Genomic DNA, 25,362 nt, shown 5'->3' with positions numbered 1-25,362 from the left:
AGAGAATGAAAATCATGATTATTAATTGTGACTATTGATCGCAATTATTGATCGCGACCGTTGATTTTTAGGGTTTTACAGCTTGCGAGAGAAAAGTGTGTTTGAGCAGGGAAGGGCGAGAGAAAAGCATTTCAACCTTGTAATGCACTTCAAGACACTCCTCAATCAAAGTATGCTTCTTTGAGAAGGCCAGTTTGCATGCAAATTAACATCTCCTCACCTTCTTTCTTCCATTAGAGGTTTTTTCTTTTCTTGACTTTTGTTTTCTCTTGAGGGATGGAGATGTTGGTTCTTGTGCAAACTGACATCTCCTAACATTCTATTTCATTTTTTTTAGTTTTCTACCCATTTCTTCTTTGTTGTTTTGATTTTTTTTCCTTGATAAAGGGGTGGGAAAGATCAATTTGTGCATGAATCGACGTCTCCCCACCTTTGTTTTTCCTAGATAAGAGCTTTCTTGGTTTATTTCATATTTTTGCGAGTGAGATCTCTATATTTTAAAAAACAGGGAGAGATAGAAATGTTGGTTCTTGTGCAAACCAACATCTTCAAGGTTTTTTCTTGATTTTAATAACTTGATGGGGCATTTTTTGTGAAAATGAGAGAGTGGAAGATGTTGGTTCTTGTATGAATTGACCTCTCTATATTTTTGTCATGTTTTTCTTTTTTTTCAAGAGGTAGGGTGAGGTTAGTTCTCGTGCGAACCAACCTCTCCTAGTGAGTTGTTTTTTTTTCTTTGCATTTCTTGTAGTTTACAATCTATTTTTCATATCTTTTACTTACAAACTTTTCTTGTGAAAGTAGATAAAAATCAAGCTTGATTAGTTAAAACTTTCAACAAAGGACTTGAACTTAAAATGCCATAGATTTGCTTTACATTACAAGTTAGATGTTATATTATTTTACTTTTTATTTTAAAGGAAGCATCGAGGCTAGCCTCAATGGTCCTGGTCTCCAGGAAAAGGCAGCCACCTTGATCACTGTGAGCTTGGCCAATTGAGTGGAAAAGTATCTAATGAAGTTCCTACTAATCGTGATAAGGAGGCAATGAAAAGCATAACAATGAAGTGGACGTTAAAATGGATGCTCAAATCGATCTTGATGCTAATGTTATTGAGGCTATTGGTACTAGTGTTCCTAAGGTTGCGGCTACTGGTGGTAGGGTACTTGTGTCTAATGTTGGTAGTGGTGGGGAAACTATGCATTTGGCTACTGAGGCTACTTGTGGCAAGGTAGATGAACCTACTAAGGAGGTTATTAATAGTGTTGTAGCTAGATCTACTACGGAGGCTGTTAGGGATATCTACTGCTCCTAAGGCGTAGGGGGAGTTAGTGGTGGTGAAGGATTATGTATGCATGATTCTGACACTATCTTGAATGACTGTGTTCAAGACACGATCATCCAAGCTCAAGAACAGACAGTCAGTAAAGTGTTATAGGAAATGGCATGGAATGGCCCTAATCATTTTTTGGTTCTTTTGTGTTAGTTCGTTCAAAACCATTGGGTGCACTCATCTTACAACCTTAACATGGCTATCTACAGCTCCTTTGCAGAGGTTGGGTTTGGGAGCACAGTTGGTACTTTCATTGTTTCACCAACTTTCCCCGAAATCAGCCAAATAGAGCTAATGACTACTGAACTTGAACCATGGCTGAATATGGCTGCGAAAGTCTCATGCGTTTGATGGATTCTTAGGACAACATATGGAAATTGTAGGGTTCATTGGAAAGCTCTTCTGGGTGATTGATGGAAACCATACATGGTTGGCATTTTGGAAGTGCATTCAAAAGAAGTTCTGAGATGACAAAGAATGACATATTAGTGTTCTAGTTACACTTATCAAACCAATGACTTGGGAGCACACTGTGAAGCTCAAAATAACATACCATAAGATCAACATGTAAGAATTTATTTTTTGTAAACTTAGCCAATATTTTGTTTTTGCAGGCTTAACTAGTTTGCATTTCAAGCTCATACATTGGTTTATGACATTGAGCACCTTCGATTTATCGGTATGCTCTCACTAAAGGAGGTCAAAACATTGTACAATTATGAGGTATTTGAAGCAATTCAAGTGAAGTTAACAGCTAGGAAAGGCCAAGAATTATACATCAGGTACCAACTGCCACTTGATTTTCTGGTTGCTGTCTGGGTGAAGGTAAATTAGTGTTGAAGTATGCATCAACTTACATAATATTTCTTTAGCCCATAATCAAAGGAGAAAGAGCCTCATTCTTTAAAATTGCCTAAAGGGATGAGTAGTAGAAGGAGATGGAGTGGCATGCAATTGAGTAGCAAATTTTGAATATGAAGAGAATAAAGGTGAAAAAGTTGCTCTCGATTACAAACATACAATATGGGCAGGAATGGCTTGATAACATTGCTAAGATTTGTTCTCGCGTTCATAAGTTCTTCTAAAATTTGTGAAACATTTCATAACTGTATGTGTGTGTAGGAACTAGTAAAGCACAAGAGGAACTCATTTACAACATTTCTAAGAGTAATGTCCTTTGCTGAACAAAGCATTTGTTTGGAACTTCTCAACACTTGGCTATGAAACAACAAAAAATGTTGCGGGACAAGGATGGAGAAAGTGATGGGGATAATAAAATTTTCTATAAACAAAGATTTTTTTGAAAAAAAATTATAGAGTCTATCCTATTGTGGAAAAATGAAATTTATGTTGTATTTTCCTATTGTCAAATAGAACACAAATCTAATTGATGGTTCGCTTGTGCTATTTATTCTAAGCACAACCAAGGAATTCATGGTAAGTTTGGGGAATTTATTCTTTTGTTGTTCTTGGGACAAGGTTAAGCAAACATAGTAGTTAGTGCTTGATTAAAGGAGAAGGCATACATTTCTTAAAGGATTGCCACTAGTGAGGAGATGCTGCAAGTCTAGAACAAAAAGTTTCTTTTCAACACCCATATAAGTATCACTCTCAAAGAATATATTCATGTTTGTCTTACGAAGCTAGGGAACAATTGGCTTCCTTATGGTGGGATGAGCTCGGCTGAGTTTAAGAACCAACTAGGATAACCATTTCTTGCAAGGTGCATGGTTTACATGTATTTTCTCAATTCTTATTTATATATTGGTATTTTTATTTTTATTTTACTTTGTAGATATTTAAAATATTGCCCTAGTGCACCCGTATATACAACTAGTGTTTTGAAGAAACTTCTGACTAGAGGCAAGAAGCTTGGGATGTATGAGCTAGAGTTTTACTATCCTTATACACATGAGAGGGAGCTATGCTTGTGGCTCCTTGAACTCATGGAACAGATGCCGACATCAGACTTTGAGCTAAATGTCTACCTTAAATATCATCTAAGTTCACTTGAAACTCACCGCTTAGCTAGGAAATATTAACCTTGAGTTATATTCTTATTTTCTAGAGGCTCTTTTTGACCTTGACGACAATGTTGTTGAAGTTCAACAACAAAACCTAAGAATCCACACTCAAGAAACCATTCAAGAGATGCCAAATCCAAATACCATTGAACTAAAGGAAATTATATATGAGATTCAAGCATAAGAGACTCCAGTACCTACTCCTCATAACCCTCGAAGGGGCTATCGTGAAGCCTCACTAGTCTTCTTGGCGAACTAAAATATTCTTCCCATCCCTCCCTACAGCTACAGATGACAATCTGGAAGAGCTCTCCTCTGCAACTATGTATAAATAGGTTAGTAAACATGAATTAGAACTATCTTATAATTCTAATAATTTTTTTTCAAGTTTGCCCTCTATCCCCAACGGCTAGTGTTGGGGAAGTTGTTGTTTTCATTGGGGATTACACACAGCTTTTAGATGCTACTAGTCAGGAGCTTTATGTGGTGATCTATGGCTTAGGTTAGCTCACACCTTATGGGAAGATCGATTTCATTTTTTTCGATCTTCTTGATGGGATGCCACCACCACACGGGGATACTCTATCATGGAATGTGTTGCTGGCTTAACACATTTCCCAAGCCTTATAGGTTGCAAGCAACTTCATAACATACGAGGGTGTGGTTGTCATGATCCTTCCTTGCTCTCTAATGTGGGAAGGCCTTCTCGCACACTTGGCTGAGAACGATGATGAATTTGTGGAGTTTTCATCTAGTTGCCTTCTTTTGAGTATAGTGGTGGATATAAAGGCACTAGTGGGCAGAAGTAAAAGGTGTGTGACTCCTTTATTTATAAATTACCTCTATTCTATTTTTTTTTCCAAGTTTATTCTTGGAACTACCATGCTCTATGCCACGTTGGAAACTGCCATAAGGCCATATGAGCTGATGAGTGTGTTGCTCTTGCTTTACCAAGATACAACAGCTTCACAGACATCATCCCAAATGTGATTGACTCAAAGTTTCTTCACTCAGTGTTCTCTGGCTATCAACACTGTTTGGTCACAGCCACAGATTTTGTTGGAGTTATTCTATTAGTCAAAGGAGATTGTGCTTGATGCTATAACAGGATTTGGGTCGATGGTGCAAGTAGCAAAAGAGACATGCTAAGCTGTTTTTGCATTTAGAAAGGAGGGTGCCTTTGAGGATATTTTGGGGGATTTTGCAACAGGTGATGCTAGTGTTTCAAGTAATTTATAATATTTATTCTCAAATGTTTCTATGTCATTAGATCCATATTTGTCACACATGGTGTTTCAATGCACATGCTTGATCCTAATGATATGGATGATCATATGGACCAAAGTCAATGCCACTTACTTGTTTATACTGAATGTATGGCACAACATTACATGCAATATAAGCCTATAGTGAAAGAGCATTTCACTATACCCATTTTTACTTTTCTGGACATAGAAGTAGAAGAAGACTGAATATGTTTTGATTTTAATATTAATTACGTTGTTTAATAGATTATTTTCTTTCTTTGTAGACTAAAAGATTAGTTAATACTGAAACAATAATTTACATAAGCTTATGAATACATTCACACATAAATTTTAAGTAAATTTTTTTGTTTAGAACGAACTAAGGTAGTGCTATTAACTTTTGCTAGTTAGGGGATTATATTGACTTCCTTTGACTTTTGTTGACTTTCATTGATTTAAGCTCAACTCATGAGTTCAGCTCAAAAACTACCCATCCCTTAATACCTCAGCTAATTAAACTAACAATCCCTCACTTCTCTCTCCTCTATAAAGTTGACAATGGCATCATGACCTCACTATGATAACAGCCAGTCAGAAGTATAATCAAGTCTTCCTGCTGCATATAGGCAAGTGTTTCAATGGGGAGTTATTTATGGACATCCTACTTGGACTGATAAATTTTTGAATTTGGTGAAAGTTGCTATGGTGCAATGTTGTAGCACTGGACCATGGATTGGATCAATCTGATGAAGATGAGGTTTAGGAACAAACTTTCAAGTACAACGAATAATGAACTTGTGATAATCAGCTTGGAAGGGCCTCCTATTGATGCAGTCAACTATGATTGAGTTGTTGTGAAGTGGAAAGATTTGGCACACCACAGGCAAATTTTTATAGTATGAGCCTTCCATATTTGAACATTTTGGGATATCAACCTTTTAGAAATACATATCAAAAGGCTTAAGCCAACCAAATTTTTAAAAAACCAATTCAAATTTGGAACAAAAGGCTTTTATCCCTTCTACAAAAATAGTTTGTCAACCACTAAGTACAAGCAATAAGATTTCCAGTTTCAACAGCAATCTGAAAAAACAAACCAGCATACCTACAGTTATGGCAGAAGATCTGACAGCACACAGCACTATGAGAACAAAAAACTCATCAGACAATGTAGTAGGCCAGTAAACCCTAGCATTCACCATGGTGCATTTGTCAGCTCTCCATAATGAATATGTATGGGATTAGCTTCTGCAAAAGGTTTGAGTGCAAGCATACCTACTAGGACCTGAAAGATGGTGAACTATGCCTGAGCAGGGCAAAGCTAGAGGAAACTCTAGTGGAGGCTCGTAGCGATACTGATGTGCAAATTGTTTGTTAGACTTGGGTATAGGGGCAAAAGACTAATTGAACCATCTAGTAGCTGTTCCTTCTAAAGTATCCCTTAGGATAGCTGGAGCTCATGTTGAGAGTTTTATTAGGTAAAGTGAATGATTAGAGGCATTGGGGTGAAACACCCTTGACCTATTCTCAAAATTTGAATAGGTAAGACAGTTGAATCTTAACGTTTGAATCTAAGCTCTAAGTGGGCTATTTTTGGTTAGGCAGATTGACTAGGCCAATTCTGGTACGTTCGTCTAGGGCGTAGGATCATTTTTCCAGTAATCCAATAGCAATCACGACCAAAATGATATCTCCAAACATTTCCTATATCACCTCTTACAATTTGGGTGTCCAAGGGGTACCTGTATCATGGAAGATGAGGATTAGTAATGCGATCTCAACTAGCTTTATCTCTCATTTTTTGCATACAAAACTAGGATTCAAGAATGAAATGAGACTTGCACGACTGATGCTTGCAAGCCAATGTACTCAGGTACATGTTTGGGCCACACATTAGAAGTGACTTCCAAGGACTAGAACTAGGGAATATGCTTAACCTGATCGCTTTCCATTGCCTCATGAATCTCGCCATTTGGTCTAGTCGCCATCATCCCATCTTTTTTCTAAGGGGGCAATTAGATACTAGATTAGTCGATATCACAAGCACTACCTGAGTAGAGTCAATGAAAGCCCTTTGTGTCATCACATTAAGTTCTAGCGTTCTGGCTGTAAAGAGTTCCTATAGGCTAGGGGTGAGGAAAAACATAGAAACTGAATCATTTGTACTTGTTCTTGTGTGGCTAGGAAAGCAGTAGTGAGATTCCTCACAACCTTGGTAGTGGGTGTGAGCTCATTTTGAAATATACCCAAGTAACCACATCGTTGGCGCCACTCATTCTTGCGATGCGCAATAAAGCAGTTATTGATCCTAGTGTGGGTGAGGAATGTGCATGGTTGTGCTAGTGCATAGCCTTACAGCTGCCAAACCTTGCTCTACTTGTGGATGTGCTCCTAGAGAATGCAGCGGCGGCAGATGCAAGCGAGAAACCCTAATGTCCTATTGCTTCATACCTTTCGGTGTGAGAAAATCCAGCGCCCATGGCCATAAAGTTGAATAGCTATAGCTTGTAATTAAGTTTGCCTAGCCATATAGTGTATTTCTCAGCGCAAGATTCTATGAAGAATCCAAAGTTTTGTTTTTTTACCATGTCACATCTACTCATATGTCCCATTAACTTGTTGATGGGATAACAGAGCTTTCTATAAACAAGACTTTTTTTTAATAAAAAAACCTTTTGTTATCAAGGTGTGGGGTCTGTCCCATAGTGGGAGAGTAGAATTTGTGTTATATTTTCCAATTATCAGATAGAACATAAATGTAATCAATGGTTCGCTTATGCATTTTGTTCTAAGCATAACCAAAGACTTCATGGTAAGTTTGGGGAACTTGTTCTTTTTTTGTTCTCTATCCAAAAAGGCATAGAAACAGAATCTATTATGTTTTGATACAATGCCCAAGTAGTGGACTGTATGGACTAGAGGATAAAATCCCTTGCTCTCAGCTTGAGTTTGCCAAGTCATCAAGCTATGGTGAGCGATTGGTTGGCTCTCTCCAAATGTCAAAGAGAATGTTGAGCATTGCTTGTACTAGTGTCAGTGGGCTGGTTAAAATAATTCGGTCCAGACTGCGAAGGATAAGTCGTCTTAGTGTGAAACAATGGAATCCATTTGCCATGAAGCACTCAATGAGATTATCAATCTCAAGGACAATAACACTGATGGTATTAATCAAATAGAAAAGCACAAAAACTTGTCCCAAGATTACTTTAGATGAGTTTGCCACGAGGGATTAGAGTCTTGATGGATGTACATTGAGATCCTGAATGGAAGTGATTTGTGCTTGTCATACTTTGTGGTTAGAAAAGTATACCCAAGCAACCACATTGTTGGCATTGCTCATTCTTGTGATATGCAACGAAGCAGCTATTGATATTGGTGTGGGTGAGGAATGCACGTGGTTGTGCCAGGGCACAGCCTTGCAGCTGCCCAACCTTGCTTTGCTTGTGGATGTTCTTCTGGAAAATGCGGCGGTAGTAGATACAAGCGAGAAACCCTAACATTAAGGTTTTTCCCATTGCTTCTTACCTTTTAGTGTGAGAAAATTCAGTGCTTGCAACCATGAAGTCGAATAGCTATAGCTTGTAATTAGGTTGGCCTAGCTGTACAGCGTGTCTCTCAGAGCAAGATTCTGCAAAGAGTCCAAAGTTTTGTTTTTTACCATGCCACATCTACTCATATGTCCCATTATCATGTTGATGGGATAATAGATTTTTTCTATAAACAAGACTTTTAAAATTTGTTATCAAACCATGGGGTCTATCCTATTGTGGGATAACAGAGTTTGTATTGTATTTTCCAGTTATCAAATGAAACACAAATTCAATTGATGGTTCACTTGTGCTTTTTGTTCTAAGTGTAACCAAGGAATTTCATCATAAATTTGGGGAATTTATTATTTTGTTTTTCTCTTTCCAAAAAGGCATAGAAACTGAATTTATTATATTTCAATAAAATGCCCAAGGAGTGGAATGCATTGAGTAAAGGATAGAATCTCTTGCTTTCAGCTTGAGTTTGTCGAGTTTTCAAACTGTGGTGGGTGATTAGCTGGCTTTTTCCAAATGTCAAAGAGAATGTCAAGCATTACTTGTATCCATGTCAATGGGCCAGTCAAATTAATCTAGTCTAGACCACAAAAGATACGTCGTCTTAGTGTGAAACGATGGAATCCATATGCCACAAAGCACTCAACAAGATTATCAATTTCAAGGACTACACCATCAGTAGTATTAATCAAATAGAAAAGCACAAAGACTTGTCCCAAGATTACTTTAAATGAGTTTGCAACAGGGCAATTAGAGTTTCGATGAATGTACATCGAGATCTAGAATGGAAGTGATCTGCACTTGTACTTTGTTGTTAGAAAAGTACCATCAACCCATATGATCTAGATCTGAAGGATCGGGAAATGAGCTGATAGATTCACGAGTGAGCCATCCATGCTAATAAATGGATTATTCATCTTGTTTTGCATGGTAAGGAATTGTAATGGTGTTTGAAAAGGCAAAGTAGATCATACTAACCTAATTATACAAGTCAAGTAAGAAAGTTATACTCAAAGTAAAAGAGGAACAAATTACACCACAAGAGTGAGTATGAGAAGCCCATAGGGATTCCTTAAACCTACCTCCATACTCTATTCCCTAGGCGGACATATGTGTGTCGGATGATGAAGTTATTGAGTTCGATGACTTTCATTGGTTCCATTCTGGTAGCTTTTACCAATGAGTAGCATAGAGATTTCCATTCAGCCTCCAATTCACCATTCTTCTTTTGGATAAAAAAAAAATTTTTTTGGAGGTGATTTTGGTGCATCAAGGCTAGATTAGCAAGATGTGTCATAGCTGTCATAAAGTTTTAGTTTCCCTCGAAGAGAATTGCTTCATAGCACTTGGTTTTGTCTCTAGTGTAGATTGTTATGATTCTCTCAAGAAAATTAATTACAAACTCTTATATAGATTTGATAATCCAGCATGTATTTGTTTTTCCTCAAAAAATTTGCCTGTGTATAGAAATCATCAGCTACATTTTGTAATACCTCCTATATCCCTTTTAGGATAGCTATTAGGCAAACTGTGATTTTCGAGAAGACACATCCATCCAAATTTATTAACCAGTGCATTTTTTTTTTATACACTTTATAGATTCCCATGAGGTATGAGAGATTTGGTCATTGAGGCAGGAATTCCTATAAGAGTGGGTTGCCGAGCAATTGTTTTACAACTGTTTCAAGTGTTTCAAAGACATTGTTGTCCAAAATTGCAAACAAGAACTCTTTATTGTTCATCCACGCAAGTGCTTCTCTACAGGCTAATGTTTTGCAAAAGAATGTGGGTGTGTTAGCTACTTTATCAGCCCCACTAATATATAAGTGTCTATGCACCCATTCTAGTTGCCGTTGTGCCTTGGGGGTGGTCATCACATCCACGGACAAGATGTTTTGGCAATTCTATAATGCGATTCGAACTCAGTAATTTATGTGTTGTTTAACAATAACTTCATTACTTGGCCAGTTCTGGATGTAAACCTTTAGGATTATACTAGCAATGCCATCACAAGCCTCGTAAATTTTAGCAATAATTTTTGCTGTCTAGAGTGGTTTCAGGGTGATGTGATTAAGCCCTTCTTGATGACAGCTGTGAGTGCTCATGAACCAAGGATATTTGGATCTAATGTTCATACGTGGCCAGTCTTGTCAAGGTAAGTTACCCATAGCCATCGTTTGCATTCACAAACTTGAGGCTCAAGGGTGTCTTAATTGCAAAAAACCTTTTTGGGTTTATAAAAGTTAGATTTGATTTAGGGTTTATACCTCCAGCCAAACACAATAAAATCAAAGAGTTTTGCATCTAGACCAATCAATTCCATACACTCTCATGAGAGTTTAGATATTGATCCTATTGAATCCGGCACAGATATATAGGAGGTGTACAAACTTTCATTCACTCTTCATTCCTTCTTTGACTAGCCATTTTCTCTCAATCAAATGATGGATGTAGTATAGAGTAAATTGTATAAGCAATCACGAGAGCATTTTCATTAGATACCAGTTATGGGAGAAGAAAAAAAAAATTATTTACCATTGCTTTCTTGCACTGAGCCTCTTGTGTAGCTTTTGTTTATTCGAGCTTGCATTAGCCTTGGACATTTTGGAGATTGATGGTGGTGTATCAGTCTTCTGTGATGTCAGCCTAGTAAACGTTTGTCCATCTTGGCAATCACGTTTCCAATTCAGTGGTAAACCTCGTGATCTTGCCGGCGTACACTACAAGGATAGTGCAGGTGAAAAAGCGCCATTACTTTCACTACCATCACATCGTGAGGACGTTGGAAACTTGTACTACTAGACGGGGATGAACTTGCATATGTTTATCTTAGTTTGGCTGTGCGGGATGAACTCCAAATCTTGGTTGGCTGGCTTTTCTACCACCTCAATAGCAGCCACTTGCATCCATTCTTGGATTTGCAAAAAATTAGTTATCTAGAGAATCAGGAACCAGCACTATAGTATCATCTCTTGCACGCTTTGCAACCATAGCTACCGTAGCAGCTAAAGTAGTTGGGAGTGCTAAATTTGAGTCCTCTGTGTTGGCGTTGGATGTAGTGAACTTCATCAAAGAGAATTTGAAAAAATTGATGATAAGGTATGTATGCACTTTTGCTTTGTGAATTTGATGGCAAAGTTAATATCACAGGTAGGGAGAGATAGTTCCTGCCATATGACTCTAAAGTAAGCTACTTGTCATAGAGTTCATGTTGATTCTGACAATCCCGGGAAAGTTCTGCTTGACACTCTTTATAAGCATCTGGTTGGGGAATCTTGAGTTCACATAGGTATGAGATTAAGCCCTATCTTGAAAATGGACATGAGGAGCTGGTTACCATTGCGCTCAACCACAACTCATCTTCTGGTGATGATTTTGCAATGAGGCCCAAGAGAGCAACTGGAAGAGCAGCCTAAAGCAAAGCCACAACTAGAAGAGCAACCTCCACCAAAGCCACAGCCGGAAGAGCAGCCTCAAGTAGAGGCACAACCAAAATCGAAAGAGCAGCCTCAAGCAGAGCCACAGCCAGAAGAGCAACCTCAACTAGAGCCACAACCAGAGGAGCAGCCCCAAGCATAGCCACAACCGGAAGACCAGCCCCAGACAAAGCCACAACCAAAAGAAAAGCCCCAAGCAGAGTCACAACCAGAAGAGCAGCCCCAAGCAAAGCCACAACCAAAAGAATAGCCTCAAGTGAAGCCACAAACAGAAGAGCAACCTCAAGAGCTACAACTGGAAGAGCAACCTCAAGCACAATTGGAAGAGCAGCCTCAAGCACAATCGGAAGAGCAGCCACAAGCGGAGCTACAAGCCACAATCGGAAGAGCAGCCCCAAGCAGAGCCATAACTGAAAGAGCAACCTCAAGCTGAACCAAAAGAGTGTAGCCCTAAGCACAATCACAACCAGAAGAGCAGGCTTAAGCAAAGCCACAACTGAAAGAAAATCCGGAAGAGTTATGTTAATATATAATTTATATTTAGTCTGATGTGGTATTATATTCTTAAGTCATCTATCATAATAAAGAGTTACCGAACTTTTTGGGCCACTGGATCCAGCCAATCTCAGTCGTCCAATGGGGGGGGGGGGTAACTATAAAAAGGTTATTTCTTTAACCATGTCCTAATGAATAATTGCGCTAATGTTTGCTCCTGGCTAATAGGAGGCGGCCAAGCTGCATGGGGTAGGAGAAGAAGGTGCAGTGACACATGTTGCAACTGTGACTGTGCCTGTTGTCTGGGCATCGAGATCACTCGAGCAGTAGTAGTAGACCAAGGCCACGAGGAAGATCTGGTGACTGGAGCAGGATTGATCATCCTCTTGGCGGTGGAGCGAGGTGTCCCAGCATCCAGATGTGCTGCTTGACTGGAATGTGGTGTTCATCGGCCATGGCGACAGGATCTTTAGGGTGGAGATGTTTAAGATCTTTAGGCAGATGCTGGATTTTGTGACAGTGTGTGAGTTCAAAAGAGTTTTAGATGTGGTGACCAAGTATCTTTCTCTCTTTTTCTTTTTATCTATTTTGGCGACAAATGCAAGGGCATTTTGTGCTGGTTGGTGTCACATGCAAAGTGTTGATCACCAGGGCTGTGGCATCTAGGGCGATGACACTCAAGTATGGAGACAATTTAGAGAGCCCGCTGAGCGTGGAGGATGTTGCCAATGTGGCTGTGTTCTTGGCTAGCGAGGACTCACGGTTCATGAGTGGGCATGAGCTGATGCTGGATGGAGCAAGCACCATGATGGACAAGTGATCGGGATGATGCTTGCTGCCACTGCTTCAAGCTAGAAAAAAGAAGGTTGATTTGGTACTAAACCATCTATCCTATGATTTGGATTTGAAGAGGTTGCAATCAAACGTAGTGATTCCAAAGTGCTGACAACAAGCTCCACTGGTACCAAGAAATCTTTTATGGATGATCTTTTGTGTCAAGTTCTTTGAAAGGGTTCTCTAGCTCAGCTAGATTAGATGGCCACTTCCCAAACATGATGCTCAAGTCCTAGCACAGCAATTCACCTAGTCCCTGCTGCAACACTTCTTTCCTCTCATGCAAAGAGGAAACTTAAGGAGGAGAGACGAACTTGGGCAGTTTTGCCCTTTGGCACAATTTCATTTGAAGTGGTGCTTTTTAGGCAAGAAGAAATGTGAAAGGAAGAAAGAAGCTATGGCGACTCAATAGCAGCAATAGCAGCAGCAGCCTCCCAGCTATGATCAAGCTCAATCGCACGGCAATAGCAATTTGTATGTGTTGTATCCACAAGTCTATCCTAGTGGTGGTGAGAAAGTGAAGGAATCCACACAGTGGGAGGCCATAGTGATGGGCACACTGGCAAACTTTAGTGCTCATCTGGGTAATCAGCAAGCAGTCATGTCCCAGTGCCCTAAATTGAAGGGAAGGGATTTGACAAGCTTGGAGTGGTGGGAAGCTATGTCTCACCATAGGTTGGTAGAGGAGGAGGAGATCCCAATAGAGCTAGTGGTGGTGCTAGAAGTCCTTACATCTAGAGAGCATCCATCCTATCCACTCCAAGAAAGAGTAATCATAGTTTGATTTCTTCCCTTTTTGTTGGATTGTGTTTGTTTAACAAAGAAGGCATTGGCATTGCTTGGGTGTTTGAGATAATTCATTCCAATTGGGAATAAGTATCATGCTTCCTTTTTGTGGAAGAAAAAAAATTCTCACCAAGAGCTTTTCCTTTGTTATCCAACAGGAAAAGAAGAACAAATGCATAACACAATGATTAATATGGTGTATTGGCATCAGTTTTAACACTAAATTTACCTTTTCTAACCATGTAGCTTTTGCTAGGCAAATACTAGTCTATAATAATAAGGAGGAAATGCCCATCCAGCCAATGGCAGCCGTCCAATGGGGGGGGGTAACTGTAAAATGGTTGTTTCTTTAATCATGTCTTAGTGAATAATCATGGTAATGTTTGCTCCCAGCCAATGGAGGCAGCCAACTGTGTGGGGCAAGAGAAGAAGGTGCTACAATGCATGTTATGTACATGTGTTCTATAGCACATCTCGCGGGAGTTCCAGCCCTCTTGCTGGACCCTGATCAGGCAATGCTAGTGATCACCGCTGTCTAGGAGACTAGAGTTGGATCTGGCATGGCATGGAAGATTGCGATCAGGATGGCCAAGATGGCCAAATTGGATGTAACTCGTGAGGATGGGTTCCAAGACACTACGTTGCTCTCTCTCACCCTAGAGAGGAGGATCTTTGCCTTGTGCAAATGCCCATTTGAGGCCAATGCTGTGATCATGGCATTGTAACTCGTGGCATCGGGATGGGAGAAGATCCGACGATCCAGGCATATGCATCGATGATCACTCTGATCACACTAGAGTCCCAATTCTCCAGGCTCAAGTGATCAAAACAGTGCCCTAGCTTGATGCTCCTGGACTGGGTGTACGCCTCGCCCAATCCTCGAGCATGGAGATTGCAGAGTTGGGCAATGCAAATCAATCAAAGAGGAGCTTGGCCTGCTCAATCCTGCCACCAAATGTGAGTGCTACAACCATGGCATTGATCTTCACGGCATTGCGATAGGGCATCCGACCAAAGAGGAGCTGCGCCTCATTGAGATGCTGCTCCTTGCATAGCCAGAGATGATTGCATTCCATGCTGCCATGACACACTGCAGCATGGAATCAAAGAGTGTGCAGCAGAAACCATGTGGCATGGGTGGAGATCATCGACGTCCACAACACCGTGTCTCGATCAGGCATGGAATCAAACACTTTCCTAGAATTGCCCACTCGATCGCTTGCACTCGCAGGGTAGGCCACTAGGAGTGAGTTCCACTCGACCGTGTCATGAGACTCGATGGAATCAAAAATGATCTTTGTGTCCATGGCCAGTCCCTGCTGTGTGTAAGCTCTGATCATTATGCTCCAATAGACAGCATTTCTCTGCAGCATCACGGCGAAGAGAGCTTGTGACTCACAGATATGGCCACAAGAACCCATTGCCGTGATCATTAGGTTCCATGAAACTGTCTCTGAAAGGGATTCTTTGAAACATCACAATTGCATTGTTAATCCTCCCAGACTCTGCGATCACACCTAGGAGGCTGTTCCACGAGCAGTAGTCCCACTCGGGCATCTCAAAGAAAACAATGGCCACCTTTTCAATTTGCTCATTCACAGCATTTGCCATAATCATAGAGTTCCAAGCGCCTACAGCTCATAATGGCATAGAATCAAACAAATCCTTTACATTTTCTAAATCATTTCCTAATGAAAAAACTGATATCATCATTGTATACGACAAAACATCTTGCTTTGGCATCTTATTGAAGAGGGCAATGACTTCCTCTAGATGCCAATTTTGGACATAACACAAAAGTATTACATTCCAGCAAATGATGTCTTTGTGCACCAGTGCAAGAAATAAATTTTTCATTTTTTGCGATCTGCATACTCAGTGATCATCATTGTTCATAACACGAGACTGTAAAAAGGCATCCCATCAAAAAATCACCATGCCTCCTCCAGATCCCCAGCCCCAGCAATTGCTGCAATAGAAACATTCTAGCTGACAAGATTCTTTATTTAGCCTCAAATAACTATGAATAATGATGCTAATGTTTGCTCTTAGCCAATAGGAGGTGGCTAATTACTTGGGCAAGAGAAGAAAGCATTATGTAACATGTAAAATGTTGATCAGTATTGATATTCAACCTCTTGCAATAGAGATTTATGTAAGTGACTAAATTTTTCCATTCTATTTTAGTCACTTAACCACACTTTTGACCACTTGAGGAATTTCATTCACATAATATGGAGTTTGAGATGGATTCAAGATGGACCCTAGATAGAGTTCAAGATGGAGTCTGAGATGGACCTGCGAGATGAACTTAAGATGGAGTTTGAGATAAACCTGAGATGGAGTCTGAGGTCGAGTTCGAGATGGAGACCGAGACCGGGTCCAAGGTTGAGTACGAGGTCAAGGCCAAGACTAAGGCAGAGGCTGAGAACAAGACTAAGACCAAGACCGAGTTTGACACTGAGATTGAGTTTGAGTTTAAGTCTGAGGGTGAAAGCCCAAAACAATTGTTTCCCAGACCCTAGGAGGTTTAGGGAGCTCCAAAAGTATAATAAGGGGAGGACTCTACTGGAGTAAATTTTGCCAAGAAAGCCCAATGGACTATTGATATGTGAAACTGCCCCCCAAAATCCTTAAACTTGACACACCAAAATATTCTTCCTATAAAAGAATATTCTGTACGGATTATAATGTTCTGCTTTGACAGAAATCCGTACACTCGGCAAATTGCACTCGAGGAAATGTCAAACCCCGTTCCATTCAAGCGTTTGTGGTACGTCTGCCATTTCTCCATCTCCAGATGCTGACCACCAGTCTTGTTTCTTACAGGGGGTTTTTGACGCGAACATTTCTCGTTTTGGGACCTTCTTTTTGCTTGTGTGCGTCACATACTCGGTGATGTTTTTGGCTCGCTTCTTGGGGTCTGGGAAGTGGAAGCTCGTCCCTCCAAAGGGGCCACTGTTACGCACAGTACGTCAATACGTCATATTCTTTGGTTTTAAGGTACCTTTACATGTACACATTCATTCATCTTATTTACATAGTCGTCTAAGTTCCTGGCTCAGCTCCACTTTTTCCATTGATTGAAATGCAGATGATAGCATGAGTTTGAAGCGGGAGATTTCTCGAACTTTTCAAGAGTATTCTGTTGTCCTATAGACGAACTATCGTTGTGACAAAAGGAGGTCGCTCCATCACAACATGCAAACAAAACTTTCCCGCTGTAGATTTCTCACAGGGGCGTGCTTCTTTTTAACAGAAACTTACTAAGCGCTTGTCTCATTGAGCAGATTCCTGATGATGAAGACGCATTATGGAGTTCCTCCGCAACAGAGGCAAAATCATCTTATCCTTATCCTTGCTGTCACAACTCATCACCAAATGATATTATTCATGACATTGCAAGCTATATATTTATGCCAGGAGTCAGTGAAACTGGCAAGAGATCATCCGAGATATCAAGATGTTGAAAATGACTCATCCGATATCAAGACGCTGCCAATGCCTTCGAGACCCTGAACACACATTTTGCTTGAGGCAAGAACCTCTTCACTTTTGCCTTCACAACCTGCATCTGAGAAAAATGTGGCCTTCCATTCCGGATTGTAGTAAAACCTGTACGAAACAGCATCTCCGGGTACCTCAGCGCATTGGCGATCCCATACAACAGTAAAAGATCCTGTACACCACTTTCCCTTGTACAAGTTTAGTTGGCTCGCATTGGCTTGTATCAATGCACATGCGATCACAACCATGATGAGTGACATTTTGAGTACCTTCATGCCGCTTCTTGACTATCCTGTTAGCTCTTCTCAATTGTAGGGTTCTAGAAAACGTTTTCCACTGCTTTCTATAGCAAATTCGAGAACTTTGCGTGCACCTCGTGGGACCTTATCATCTTACATCCTTGCGTGCACCTCGTGGGACCTCCTTGCGTGCACCTCGTGGGAGAGTTTTCCATCTTATCATCTTACATCACCACTCATAATATTCTTTTTAAAACCTTGCGTGTACCTTGCGTGGGAGAGCTTTTTCAGGTTTATTTTGTATATATTCAATGTAAATATAATAAAGATCCTTTTCATAGTATTTAAGCATTAAGGCTCTAAATCTTGGGACAATGGCTCTCATGAGGCTAGTGAGAAGGAGGATGAGCCACCTTGATGAGGAGGTTAGTTAGAAGTGGGCAAGGAGGTTGATGATAAGATTGTGGTTGCACTAGTTTGAGGCAAAGGCATTGAGTGCTGAGATAGAGAGGCATTGCCAAAGAAGGCAATGCCAAGGAGCAATGTTGTGTGTGGTGTAGAGTGCGAGGGTAGAGGCCTTGTGTTTTGGATGCTGCCAATAGAGGCACTAGACAGTGTTGCATTTGCTATCTAGAGGCACTAAGCAGAGCACTAGATACTAACAGAGGCACCAAAGATTGCTAGATGGTGTTGACAAGCTGAGATAACACATGTATTGCATTGGGTGTTCGTATTGTCTAGAGGCAATGCCAGAGAGTAACAAGGCCTGGGGAGTGTAAGGCTCTGTTGAGGTTTGACACTACTAACAGAGACAGGTGAAGGGTGAGTGAGGTGTCTAGGTATTGGGTGGAGGTGTCGGGCACTAGGAGAATGAGGCAGTGCTAGGTGACCAAGGGCATTATGATTCTTGGGTAGGATCTAAAAGTGTTGGCCAAAGAAGAGAGCCTTGTGAGTATAGTGAGATGATGGAGAGATGGTGCAAAGAGCTATTGAGAGCTACACATAAGAGTACTGTCATTTGGTGTAGGCTCATTTTAGGGCAAACATAAGACAAAGGTTTCTTTTCAAGATCCTTGCTCTTGCTTCAATTGGTGTGAATCATAGTGGCATAATCCAAGGCTTCAATATGAGGTAAAGCACCTTGAGAGGGAGCAGTGGAGCAATTAAAGGATGAGAGGGAGACTTCCAATTTTAGGATCTCACTGTGGAGTAGAGGCACAAGTGTGGAGGAAAGGCTGTGCACTAGAAGGCTGGAGTCACTAGCCAGAGATGCTGGAGCAAAGGCATCAAGTGGCACTATGTGTATTCACTAGCTTGGAGAGCTATTATGGCTCAAGATTGGATCAAGGTTTGATCTAGGATAGCAGGAAGAAGAGGTGTGGTCACTAGAGGGTCATGAGTCACGACCCTTGGTTTGTCTCTTTGTTCTAGGTATTTAGTGCAATATATAAAAGATTATCCTTAACCCATCAATTATCACTCATTCTTTTCAACAATTGTGATGTGGAGCCTTCTTCCTTAATTCTTGTAGAGATTCAAAGCCAACTTTCCTTCACTAGTCTTGGAATAACCTAGACTTATATCCCTCCATGAGAGCTAGTCATTGCATTGGATGGCCAGGAAAACTCTACTAGTGTCTTCTATGCTCCCACATTGAGTATAACGAGACTGTTAGTGACTTAAGCATGTAATAGATCATGGGTCATTGATTGAGTAGCTAGAGTATGTATGGTTTTGCTTCTCGACAAACTTGCCACCTTCAACACTTTGCTATTGATAAAAGTGTTTGCTTCACTCTATGCTAAGCATATACAAGCCTTGAGTACAGTGAGAAATGTTATGTTGTTTGGAGCACAAATACCTTCTTCTTGCATCCTAGCAAAAAGATCTAGAGCTTTCTCGCCTTCACCCTCTGCATGGCTGAGAATTATAATGTTCCAGGTAACCAGCAAGCGAGAAGCAAACAGCCCCATTTGGAGTTGAGTGCATTTGCAATGAAGAGTTGCATTTCTTGAGCGTTTCTAGTTGTTTGAGCATGAAGTATCCTTCCTCTTTGCTGCCTTGTCCGAGGTGATTTGGTAACTTTCAGTGCTGTGATAAATCTCAAGTGCCCAAAAATATAATTTTCATTTTATATATGGCTTGTGGTTTGCTTAAGCAAACGTGGATGGTAGTGAATATACCTAAAATATGCTTGGATACTCTACGATATTCTACCATCTAACGGTTATTATTCATTTACATTAATTTTGTATTTATAATTTATAAACATGTTTATAATTTATAAGCATTTTTAAACCTTTTCTAGTATATTCCTTTTTATTCTATCATTTAATGGTTGATATGCAATAAGATTAATCTTGTGTTTATAAATTACAAGTCTGTTTATAATTATAAACTTTATTTGATCAATTTGATTAAGAATAACACTACAATTAAGCAAACCAAACATTGCTACATGCAATGCATAGCAATTTATTGATATAGTCTAATTTTCATGTAGTTTTTAATATCTATAACATTTGATTCTGTCAAGCCTATTATGCAACTAAACAAAAATTTGTTCTTAATATAGATATTCTGAAATTAAAACTTAATGTGGTTTTTAAATGTAGATAACATATGATTTTCTCAAGAATTATTCTGAAATTAGAACACAATATAGTTTTTAATATAAATAATATGATGCATTATATATAGTAAAAAAATGGAATATATGTTTTAATGTAGATAAACTGGAACATAATATTTTTTAATATGGATGATATCTAATTCTCTTAAGAATATTTATGAAACTGGAAAGATAAAGGCTGTGGCTTATTAGATCTTATATAAAACTAACACATAATAGTTTTTTTAATATAGTTGACATATGATTCTCTTAAGCATTATCATAAAATTAAAACACAATTTGGTTTAATATAGATAACGTGTCTTGTATTGTAATCAGCAGCCAAAATAGAAAACAGAAAATAGTTTTAAAATTTAACAGAAAAATATGGCAAAATTATATTAATAAACTATACTTAATCTCTCTTCTTATTCTTACTATAATTTTCAATTGTAATAGAGTTTTTTAAATTGTTCATGTTAAAGTGTTATGCAGTTTATTATATACCAAAGTTACACTAATTCAATTCAATCATAATTACACTACAGGTTATACAGACACTATATACCAATTATTTAGTTCAAATAAATATGTGTTTAGTTTATTAAAATAATTCATCTTTATATGTAGATATTTGTGGTAAAAAATTTGGCAGGGACCAATCCCAACCTCCCCCCTAGCACATAAAGGGCCCATACAGTGATAAAGTGGGTTTGGAGCTGATATGAAACGGGTAGCAAAGTCATAATTTGTGAGATTCACTCCATATTTCACTCTGCCTAGTCCATTAATATAATTGATGTCACTTTCACTAGGATGGCATATTCTGTCCTTATCGAACCAGTTGCCACAGATGAGTTGCTAAGAATTCGTAGTTTTTTTATTTCAAGAAGTATTTTTATTCACAAATGAAAAATGTATATTCAACTTGTCCAACCAGAACATCTACTTTAAAAGTTATATTTCTGTTTTTGGAGCTTAAAAATAAATCAGTTTATAATACATTCCTATAGTTAACAATCCATTATCCAAATAAACAAATCCTTCTTGAAAATAAATATTGCATTCATTCTATATAAAATTATAAGCCTCAACTGTATCTTTGGGTAATATGATTTAGGAGCAAAAGCCACATCTATGTTATGGCTCTAATGCCAAATCTTAAATCTAATATTTAAAATCAACCCCTTATTGTAAATGTTCACATTTATTCCAGATATTTATAAACCATTAAATATTATTAGGAAGATTTTAGATTTTATCAAGCAAAATATTAGCAGAACATTTAATTTTAGGTGGAATATACATGTGAATGTTAGTTAAATCATATTACCCAAGGAGTTTGAGGCTTTTAATAGATAACAGATTGTTGTCGATCAAAATATATGATCAACAACATTTTTTATTAAGCCATGAAAGCAAACAACAGGATAAATTACCACATAGCTTTTATAGTGTAAGTCCCAGATGGGTAAGTTGCAATACACATTTCTCTGAAGTCTATGAAAGCAGTTGCTGTAATTAAAAATGGCTTCACTGCCAATTAAAAACTACAAAAGTATATATGTACAATGTAAATCATCAGTAACACATTGTCCTTGATATAGCCAGTAGTTTTGATGGATTTTCTTGGTCTCATGAGAAGAGTGTACTGCCACAACATTCGTATCACTATTCTTTACCGATGTTTAGAAATTATGGCACAATTCTTCAACAGAATTGTGAGGCACTGGAAGAAAATAAACAATGTATGCAAAGTAGACCCCTCTTCGCGATCTCTACACGTGGATGAAAGAGCCAACAATGCTAGAAGGTGTGAAACCAAAGTACGATGAAGTTAACATGAAATGAGTGTTTCTTAACTTTTACTATCGTACTTAGAATTGTTAAACTTTAGCGTGCTTCATTTCGAATCTTCAAATTTAAATGCGCGATCACTGCTAGCGGCCAAGGTATGCGCGCAGGGAGATTAGGATGGATGTTCTCACCGACGCAAAGACGTGGCTGCCATCCAAACGACCCAACTTTTCCTGGATCTTCTCGGTCAAGGCTAAGGGAAAGAATCCTAGTTCTTTAGCTTTCTTTCAGTGAATGGGAAGTTCTTCGTAAGGAGAGAGTGACATGAAGCTACTCGAGAGAACCATGGCGATCCACGCTCGAGCTGCAAAGGCCTTGGACAACGCAGTACTCTCGTCTGGCAACTTGGATGCTGCGAGAGATTCTCGACGAGTTTTCGATGCGGTTCTGGATTCGCTGGAGCAGCACGACATCGTTTCCTGGACAGGGATCATCACAGGCTATGCTCACGAGAGCAAAGATGGAGAAGAAACTTTGCTTCTGCGATCAAAGCTTGCAAGACTCTCAGCTTGTGAAATGGAAGTTTGATAAGATCTTAGATAAACCCTAGGAAAAATCCAGGTAACAAGCGCTCGATGCGCGGGGCTGGAGAATCAGTGCGCCCGCTCCCTACCCCGGCACGGAATCGTAGCGAGGACAGGGTAGCGCTGAGGATTTACCTTGACACCCAGCGATCGGGAGCCCGGCCGGGCGTGGCTGCCATTGTCGCGGCGCTCAAATGCTGCGGCAGCGCCAAAGATCTCCACAATGGCAGGATGATTCACAGGGATGCGATCCAGGGCGCCGCGGCTTCCAATCTCTTCGTGGCCACGACGCTGGTTCACATGTATGCTCGATGCGGCAGCCTGGGCGAGGCATTCCAGGTTTTCGAGGGGATGGATCGCAGCAAGAACGTAGTGGCGTGGAATTGTATCATTCTGGGATGCGTGGACCGGGGCGAGGATGAATTGGCTCTAGAAGTCTATGGACGCCTCTTCTCCGGCGAACAAGGCCATGGCACCGCTGTCCCAAATCACGTAACGTTCCTGGCAGCGCTCAAGGCGTGCACCAGCCTCGCGAAGAAGAATCATCGAGGCAAGCTAGCTCTTGAGAGAAACTTCCCAGTTCCATGCGAGTTCTTGAGGAGAGGAAGGGAGATCCACGCTTGGGTTGCCAGGCTCGATAGAGAGGTACACATTTACGTTGCGAATGCTTTGATTGATATGTATGCGACGTGCAGGAGCATGGTGGACGCGAGCATTGTTTTCGAGAGAATGGAGGAACTTAGTGTCGTCTCGTGGACCGAGATGATACTGGGATTTGCGGACGCCAGGGATGAGGAGCTAGCTCTCGAGTTCCACTCGCGAATGCAACACGAAGGTATTGCTCCAGACTCGATCACCTTTGTCGCTGCGCTCAAAGCTTGTGTTGGTCTGGCAGAGAAGGAAATCGCCTCGGACAGGTCTGTGAAGATGGAGGCGCTGCGAAGAGGAAGAATCCTTCACGCTCAAGCGGCTAGACACGCTCAAGAAATGCACGTCTTCGTTGCAAACGCGCTCGTGGATTTGTACTCCAAATGCGGCTGCTTGCTTCTCGCTCGCGGGGTGTTTGAAGGTATGAGCAGTCTCGATCTGGTCACCTGGAACTCTATTATTCTCGGCTATGCAGAGGGTGGCGAAGGCGAGAAAGCTCTGGAGCTGTTTGCTAGGATGCGAGAAGAAGGTACCTGTGCTCCAAACCACGTAACCTTTCTCGCAGCACTCAAGGCTTGTGTGTGCTTGGCGCAGAGCGAAGCAGGCACTCTTGTCAACGGGAAAGTGGTGAAGGTGGCGAGCTTGTCAAGAAGCAAAGCCATACACACTCTAGCTACTCAATCAACGAGCCATGATCTACACACTTTCGTCGGAAACTGTCTCGTGCATGCTTATGCTCAGTGTGGGAGCATGGAAGACGCTAGCAGAGTTTTCTCAGCCATCCATCACAAGGACCAGCTCTCGTGGAGTGAGATGATTCTGGGCTATGCTGAGACCGGTGAAGGAAAGCTGGCTTTGGATCTCTACACAAGAATGAAAGAAGAAGGCTGTCCGGTGAATCACGTCACTATACTCGCAGCACTCAAGGCCTGCGTGAGCGTGGCAGAGGGGGACGAGAACAACAGGGCACAGTGCTTGGAGAAAGGCCGGGGCATTCACTTCGATGCTGCCACAACCAGAAACGAACAGCAGATCTTCGTAGCGAGCGCTTTAGTCGACATGTACGCGAGGTGTGGAAGCTTGGCCGAGGCTCGCGGTGTCTTTGAGAAGATGGTGCAGCGAAACACAGTGTCGTGGAACTCTCTCATTCTGGGAAGCACGGAGAATGGCCAGGCCGACGCAGCTCTCGAGCTCTACTCTCGAATGAAACGGGAAGGCTTCACTCCGGATGCTATAACTTACGTCGCGGTGCTCAAGGCTTGCGGAAGCTTGGGAGCTCTAGAGGTCGGCAGGAAAGTGGAGGCAGAGATTTCCAGTGCCGCCATCTGCGAGAAGGATACGATGGTATGCAACAGCTTGGTGGATTTCTACGGGAAGTGTGGAAGCATGGCGGACGCTCGCAGAGTTTTCGAGTGGATCGGAGGCAACAGAAGAGACATCGTTTCCTGGAACGCTCTCATCGATGGGTATAGCCGGCAGGGTGATAGCAAGCAGGCGTTTGAAGCGTTCGATAGGCTTTGCAGCGGTGAAACTCCAATCCGGCCGAATGGAGTGACGTTCCTGGCGATGTTAGTGCTGTGTAGCCACGCTGGCCTGGTTGATCGAGCCAAGGATTACTTCCAGTCCATGGTTTTGGAGCACGGGGTTGCTCCAGACGTGAAGCACTTCACTTGTTTGGTGGATTTGCTAGGAAGAGCTGATCGACTGGACGAGGCAGTGGCTATGGCGAAGAGCATTCCTTGCAAGGCGAACGATCCACTGTGGACGAGCATTCTTAGCTCGTCATGGAAGTGGAAGAATGCATCGACTGGAACCATTGCTTTCCAAGCCATGAAAAATGTAGAGACCAGTCCTTCGGCCTTCGTGTTGATATCAGACATTTACAAGGAACAGAAGAGATGACAAAATAAAAGTAAACGGTCAACAGTCAATGATTCAGGAATTTGTGAACGGCAAAAGTTTGAATGGAAGAGCTCTAATATTTGAAAAGGTGAAATCCATTGGCTTGGCAGCAATAGTATCACTCCAAGGATGGAGCACTACAGCACACTTTAGGCCGCATTATTCTTCTCAACGAAGCAATTTCCATATAATATTATAAGCCTCAATTATGTCATCCAAAATATTTGGGTAATACGATTCAATAGTAAAAGCCACAACTATGTTGTGGTTGAAAATAAATCATCTAATGCCAATATTCTTTTGACGGAAAAATTCTAAAATCTGATATTTAAAATCACAAACCGCTTGTCGTGTGAAATACTGACTTGTATATCC

At 40.7% G+C, this 25,362-nt stretch overlaps 1 protein-coding gene and 1 long non-coding RNA gene across 4 annotated transcripts; one reads left to right on the top strand and one right to left on the bottom strand.

The window, feature by feature from the left end:
- Positions 1–17,057: 17,057 nt before the first annotated feature.
- On the bottom strand, positions 17,058–17,620 carry LOC112342529. The gene is made up of 2 exons (XR_002991003.1): positions 17,476–17,620; positions 17,058–17,378 (listed from the first exon to the last, which is right to left on the bottom strand). It is a non-coding gene; the product is annotated as an uncharacterized LOC112342529 (long non-coding RNA).
- A 4,844-nt stretch (positions 17,621–22,464) lies between these two features.
- LOC112342515 (pentatricopeptide repeat-containing protein At2g34400-like) lies at positions 22,465–25,074 on the top strand. 3 transcript variants are annotated; one of them, XM_024664487.1, is made up of 4 exons: positions 22,465–23,272; positions 23,333–23,506; positions 23,561–23,614; positions 23,680–23,784. In XM_024664487.1, the coding sequence occupies exons 1-4, from the start codon at positions 22,489–22,491 to the stop codon at positions 23,778–23,780; spliced, it is 1,113 nt and encodes a 370-aa protein (XP_024520255.1). In that variant the 5' UTR covers positions 22,465–22,488; the 3' UTR covers positions 23,781–23,784. The 3 variants fall into 3 exon arrangements, with proteins under 3 accessions (XP_024520255.1, XP_024520247.1, XP_024520243.1); XM_024664479.1 differs by having other exon boundaries at positions 23,333–23,614; XM_024664475.1 differs by lacking the exon at positions 22,465–23,272 and having other exon boundaries at positions 23,448–23,614; positions 23,680–25,074.
- Positions 25,075–25,362: the final 288 nt, after the last annotated feature.

This window comes from Selaginella moellendorffii, unplaced genomic scaffold, assembly GCF_000143415.4.
Source record: "Selaginella moellendorffii unplaced genomic scaffold, v1.0 SELMOscaffold_2, whole genome shotgun sequence".
Taxonomy (NCBI): domain Eukaryota; kingdom Viridiplantae; phylum Streptophyta; class Lycopodiopsida; order Selaginellales; family Selaginellaceae; genus Selaginella; species Selaginella moellendorffii.
The sequence above is the reverse complement of the archived record's forward strand: the minus strand, read 5'-3'. Positions and strand labels throughout refer to the sequence as shown.

Excerpts from the sequence above, each read along its gene's own strand:
- LOC112342515 (XM_024664475.1), top strand. The coding sequence starts at position 23,555 with ATGCAGAGGGTGGCGAAGGCGAGAAAGCTCTGGAGCTGTTTGCTAGGA. Across the intron at positions 23,615-23,679 it reads TGCTAGGATGCGAGAAGAAG|AGCGAAGCAGGCACTCTTGT; the intron begins GTACCTGTGCTC and ends TGCTTGGCGCAG.